This window comes from Tenrec ecaudatus, chromosome 2 (assembly GCF_050624435.1).
Source record: "Tenrec ecaudatus isolate mTenEca1 chromosome 2, mTenEca1.hap1, whole genome shotgun sequence".
Lineage (NCBI taxonomy): Eukaryota > Metazoa > Chordata > Mammalia > Afrosoricida > Tenrecidae > Tenrec > Tenrec ecaudatus.
This window is the reverse complement of record NC_134531.1, coordinates 294,445,760-294,451,759: the sequence shown is the minus strand read 5'-3', so window position 1 is coordinate 294,451,759 and position 6,000 is coordinate 294,445,760. Positions and strand designations below refer to the sequence as shown.

The window sequence follows — 6,000 nt, the reverse complement described above, 5'->3', positions numbered from 1 at the left end:
CTTAGATTACTGTTTGCACACAACAGGCTATACTCTGCTTCTAAGCAAAAGTGCATTTTATGGAGAGCTCGGGTTTACTCTGAAGAGCTCTCTGCAACGAGAAATGCATCAAAACTTGCTCGGCCATGGCAACAGCCACGTAAGCAAGTTCCTGGTGATTCAGCGTTCGCCCGTGGGAAAGCTTTCCCTGCCTCCTGGGCTCCGCCACATGAGCAAAAGGGCCGAGGACCTGTTCAGACAGAGTCCAAGTGCTTATTGCCTCTGTTTCCTCTTTCCCTCTCTCTTCTTCTGGAAGTATAAATTAAATAAACTGCTGTGTCACTGGGCTGATTGCTACTCTCTTGTGTCTAGAGTTGTTCATGCACACGCATTTTTTCCCATTATCTAAACAAACTAGTGTAGTGGATTATTTATTTATTAAGTAGGTGACCTTAGATTCTAGAAGCTATGTACCTGATAAAATCACTCAAGTCATGAAATACTCGTGAAAAATAAAAGACTTTGAACATAAATAAGGACACTGGGTTTTTCTGTACTCTTTTTTCCCCTTACCATGTCTATTTTGGTTAGCCATAAAGCTGAGACAAGGTAGCATAAATTCTTTTGGATCAGGACTTGTGACACTGCACTGTGGGTCAGACACTGGCTTGTGCAAACGCAAAGATCAGTTAGAAGAATGAGTCAGCTGTAACAATGTGGGAGCTTCAGTATATGTAATGATTAGCAAACGTCTTTGAAAGTGAGACTTTTTTCATTACTTTATTCAATCTTGGGTTCAAAGGTACAAATCATCCATAATCACCGTTATAGAATGTGTGTATACATATAAAAATACTGTTTGACATACATTAAGACATATATAATCGTGTTTTGAACACGATGCCATATGCAATACAATTCAGTTTTAAAAAAACCAACCAGATGCACGGAAAACAGTATGCTTTAATAAGAGCCGATGGCAGACTCTGGAATAACTGTGGCATGCATGTCCCTAGTCATGTTGGACTTCTCCTTTAGCTTTGACTGGAGTAACGTATGTTCCACGACACCGATTCTAATGTCCATCTGAATGGTTTCCTGCTTCAGTTTTGTTAAGCTCTGTTTAATCTTCACCAAAGGAGCTGCCAAACGAAAACAGCATGGGATAAAAATGTTCAGTTGGAGTATCAGTCATTACAGAGTTGTATGACATTTTCCTCACTTAGTTCTAAGCCAAAAATAGGGTTAGAAACACAGCCAACGACTTGCTGACATTCACACAGTTTTGCTGTGGCATTTTAAGCACCTGAGCTTTTGGGGATGGGAAATGGTGCCGCATTTGATGTCCCCACACTAAACTTGCCTTCTTCCAGAGAAAGGGCTGTGAAAGGATGTTGAAGGAGATCCTCAATATGATTTTATGGCTACTGTATTTTTGTAGAAAAAGAGGGTATGAGGGAGGAAAAAGAGGAGAATTACCTTTGATATCTAGGTAATAGGCTCATTCAAATAAAATGTAGCCAAGAAAACCATATATATCTCCTTTGGAGTAATCACTCACTATAAAACACTAGAAATCTAAAAATCTTTCCAGGGCATGGAGCAGTCTTAGGCAATTACCACTGGGCCAGGTCAAAGTGGCTAGCCTCACAATGGAGGATGATTACTGGAGGATTATTAATTCTTCTCTGTTTGACCCCTGCCCAAGGTCTACAGGGAAGAGGCAAAACAACAAAGGCCATGACATTACTGCTTCAGTGCCATCTGCGCATACACTTAGTGCACTTAGAAGCATAGAATGGAACAATAAAGCTCATTTCACACACACACACACACACACACACACACAATAAAAAACCAAACTATTTTTCAGGCTGGCATAATAAAATGCATCTTTAAATATTTACCATTCTAACTCTAAATCAAATTTAAATCATAGTTTAACATGAAAAACCTAAATGATACTGCTCTTTCCATTTTCAGTTGTTTGGTAAGGACAACAGTATAGGATTCCTGGACATCAGTTTTACACGATGTCCTCATCTGAAAAAACACGCCTTCTATTGATTAGTAGCACTTTACCAGGCAGACTTTTGCACACAGTTATTCTTCTCTCGCTCACGTTGTCTCCTTAAAGTGAGTGTACTCACCACCGTCAGTCATGCTGCTGCCTTTTTCTTCCATTTCTTGTTTCACCTTTTCTAATTCTTCAGTAACCTTTGATAGAAGAAAATTTTATAAGCACTTAATCTTGAATTTGAATGATAGATGAGAAAAAGTAGTTAGTTATTAAACACACATAAAGGGATGTGAGGATATTAGAGGTAGTCTTGACCTAATTTGAATAGTGAGATACATGATGTAGATACACAAACTTTTATCTTCTGAGAATATGCCTAACATTTCACTTCACCAAAATACTTTCTTGTTAGCTTTCTCATGTTGAAATAAGACAGTATAAAAGTGATTACTCAAAGAACAAAATATCATATCAGTGTGTGCCCACCTTCCAGAGCTGATCACTGAAGACCAATGGGTGCATAAGCAAATGTGGTGAAGAAAGCTGATGGTGCCCAGCGATCAAAAGATACAGCATTTGGGATCTTAAAGGCTTAAAGATAAACAAGAGGCCATCTAACTCAAAAGCAAGAAACCCCACATGGTGTCGATAGGATCAGGTATCAGGCATCAAAGAACAAAAAGTCATACCATTGTAAATGAGGGAGAGTGTGTAGTGGAGACCCAAAGCCCATCTGTAGACCACTGGACCTCCCCCTTACGGAAGGGTCACGGGGAGGAGATGAGCCAGTCAGGGTGCAGGGTAGCAACTTTCCTCTAGTTCTTAAATGCTTCCTCCCCTCACACCCCCCACCCCCACCACCGCCATCATGATTCCAACTCTACCTTACAAATCCAGCTAGACCAGTGGATGTACGCTGGTACAGATAGGAACTGGAAACACAGGGAATCCAAGACAGATGATCCCTGCAGGACCAGTGGTGAGAGTGGTGATACTGGGAGGGTGGAGGGAAGGTGGAGTGGAAAGGGGGAACCGATTATAAGGATCTACATATAACCTCCTCCCTAGGGGACGGACAACAGAAAAGTGGGTGAAGGTAGATGTAGGACAGTGTAAGATATGACAAAATAATAATAATTTATTAATTATCAAGGTTTCTTGAGGGAGAGTGGGGAGGGAGGGTGGAAAATGAGGAGCTGATATCAAGGGCTCAAGCAGAAAGCAAATGCTTTGAGAATGATGATGGCAACAAATGTACAAATGTGCTTGACGTGATGCATGTATGGATTGTGATAAGAGTTGTATGAGCCCCCAATAAAGTAACAATAATTTATAAAAGTGATTACTGTTGTTGTTTTAACACTCGCGGCTTCAGCCTTTCAGTGACCTTACAGCATCAATGACCTCATGCTCTATAAACCCATTAGTAAGTAAAAGAGTTAAGTACCCTAAAGAGATTTTGGATTTCTAAGAGTTCACTAAGTATCATTAAAAAGGCTACCATCACACATTTATACAAATACACATGTTCAAATATGCCATTAAGAAGCAATATGCCACCTTTTCCCTCTACACGAAAACCCAACACCCAAACCAAACCCATTACCATGGAGCTGATTCTGATTCAGAGCAACTCTGGAGAGGGGACTTCTTAGGCTCCAAATCTTTTTTTATCATTTTACTGGGGGCTCTTACAAATCTTGTTACAAACCATACATCAGTTTTATTGGACATATTCCTACATATATTCTACCATTCCTTTCTAGACAATTACTTTCCATTGAGGCCTTGGGATCAGCTCTTTTGTCCCCTCCCTCCCTCCACCCCCCCAACCCTCATGGCCCCCTGGAAGATTGTAGATTGCTAATTATTTTCAAATCTCATTCCAACCCCTATGGTTTCTGCTGCTACTTTCCCTGGCTGAGGGGTGTGTGGTTATGTGCCATCCGTTGTGATCAGTGCTCCCCTCCCTCCCTCCCTCTCTCCCTATACTTTGGTATCTCTATTCCCCCTCTTGTTCCTGGGTTCCATGTGGTGTGAGTGTTATCTCTTGCTGACATCTATGCACATGCTCCCGTCTCGAGTCTAGGTTGGGAGCTCTAACTCTTCCTGGCAGCAGGCGGCTTCATCTTCCTCCCGCGGAGCACCAGCCACTGCCTTGCTGTTAACAGTCCAAGGTGCGGCCCACCAGCTACCAGGACTCTCTCTAGTAAAACACAATGCTAACATAGGGCCATAGTCTAGCCATGAACTCTAGGAAGCACACAGGCCTGCTATATGGGCTCTGATCTGTATTCTACAGAGACCATACTACTAGAGCCACTTTTACTAGCAAAATTCCCAAAGGCCATTTAATATGAATGAAAACTACTGTTTTAAAAAGTGCACCTTTAGATATGACAAGGCGTGAGCATCGGAACTTAGTAGCCTTATTTTTATCATGCTGGTGAGTAAAATCTTCCCTGGGAATGAAATACTCATCTAAGTAAAGCAAATTAATTTTTTTCAGACACCTGAAATTTTACAAATGGGAATAAAAACCTACTCCAAAAGCATGAAATCGTTCCCTGGTCTCCCCTTCAAGTGTTAATGTGCCTGATATCCGTGAGCACTCTACTGCTACATAATGCTTTATTTGCCTAGGAGAAGCACAGGATGAGATTCTAGATATTTCTAATGTTATAGATGCAATATTTTAGAATAACTACTTATTCCTTATATGATCTCTGTAAAGTAAGTTTAATTATATTGCACAGTAAGGTTTTGTACAATTATATTGGGTTGAAATCCAAACGAATCTTGGATTCTAGCTCCAGATTGGCTTGCCCTGCACCCTCACCAACTGGTTACTGAAAAATAGAAATACTTGCACATGTATCAGTTCCTTTTTTACAAGATCATCAAATTAAACGTAGTATGTGTCATTATTCCGAGGTGCCCTGGTGATTATGCGCTGGGCTGGGATCCTCATGGTTGGCAGTTCGAAACCACCAGTAGCTCCATTGGAGAAATATTGGGCTTTCTACTCCTATAGATAATCGCAGTCTCGGAAACCCACAGGGGGTTGCTATGCGTCAGCATTGACTTGAGGGAAGAGAGTCTAGTTTATTCCAGAAGTTACCAGAAAACCCAAAACTGAACTCACTGTCAGCAAGCAGATGCCAACTCATTATTACACTCTCCAGGGTCTTGGAGACTGTAAATGTTTAGAGAAGCAAGCAACCTCATCTTTTCCCTGTGGAGGGGCGGGGGGATTCGAGCTGCCAGTCTTGCAGTTAGCAACCCAACCAACGCCTAACCCATACCTTAAGGGGGTTATAAGTCACTCCAGAGTTGTGTACGAAACAGAACTCAGGATCGCAAAGCCAGCAATAGAAAATATTAAAAATATATTTTATACCATGTACACTATCATTGAAATTTGTTATGGACTCGTAAGCCAGGGTTTTTTAGCTATGTTTTTATATACTAATTATAATTGTGAAAAATGATTAAGATTAAGGAAGGCTAGACATTTACTAATATCATGAACAGTTTTTATGTTGAATAGAAGTAATACAGCAACATCAAACGTTTTATGGAGATAGGAAGTTTATAAATTAATTGACTCACTGGTAAGATAATTAGGATTTTTCTCCTAAAGAAAATGTTCTGAAACTATAGGAAACGATTGCTGAAATAACAGCCCACCGTTGGAGTAGTCTTAAGCCATCTGATGGCTCAGAGAGGCTAAGCCTGAGTGACCTGGTGGGAAGCACAGCGTGGACACACAGTGTATACCTCAGACAGGAGCCTGGTCCTTTCCGTTACCCCACCATTTCCCTGCTGGTACCGCTCCTTTGCCTGTAGGGAGAAACACGTTATTAAAAAATAATAATTCAACATAGAAGATGATTATTTACATATGACCTCTTTGTGTTTGCAATTTCTACATCTTATTTTTATGACAACCTCCTCGTTTGTGAATATATTCATGAAAGTGACATTTAACTGTAGTTATT

General features: G+C 40.7%; 1 protein-coding gene across 1 annotated transcript in view; it reads right to left on the bottom strand.

The window, feature by feature from the left end:
• Positions 1–740: 740 nt before the first annotated feature.
• The window catches only part of IFT57 (intraflagellar transport 57), a 71,459-nt gene continuing 66,199 nt past the window's right edge, over positions 741–6,000 (bottom strand). Inside the window, exons 9-11 of the mRNA XM_075542563.1 lie at positions 5,780–5,842; positions 2,130–2,196; positions 741–1,121 (exon numbers count right to left, since the gene is read on the bottom strand). Coding sequence (XP_075398678.1) covers positions 943–1,121; positions 2,130–2,196; positions 5,780–5,842 — 309 coding nt within the window. The 3' untranslated portion in view covers positions 741–942. The remainder of the gene's footprint in view (positions 1,122–2,129; positions 2,197–5,779; positions 5,843–6,000) is intronic.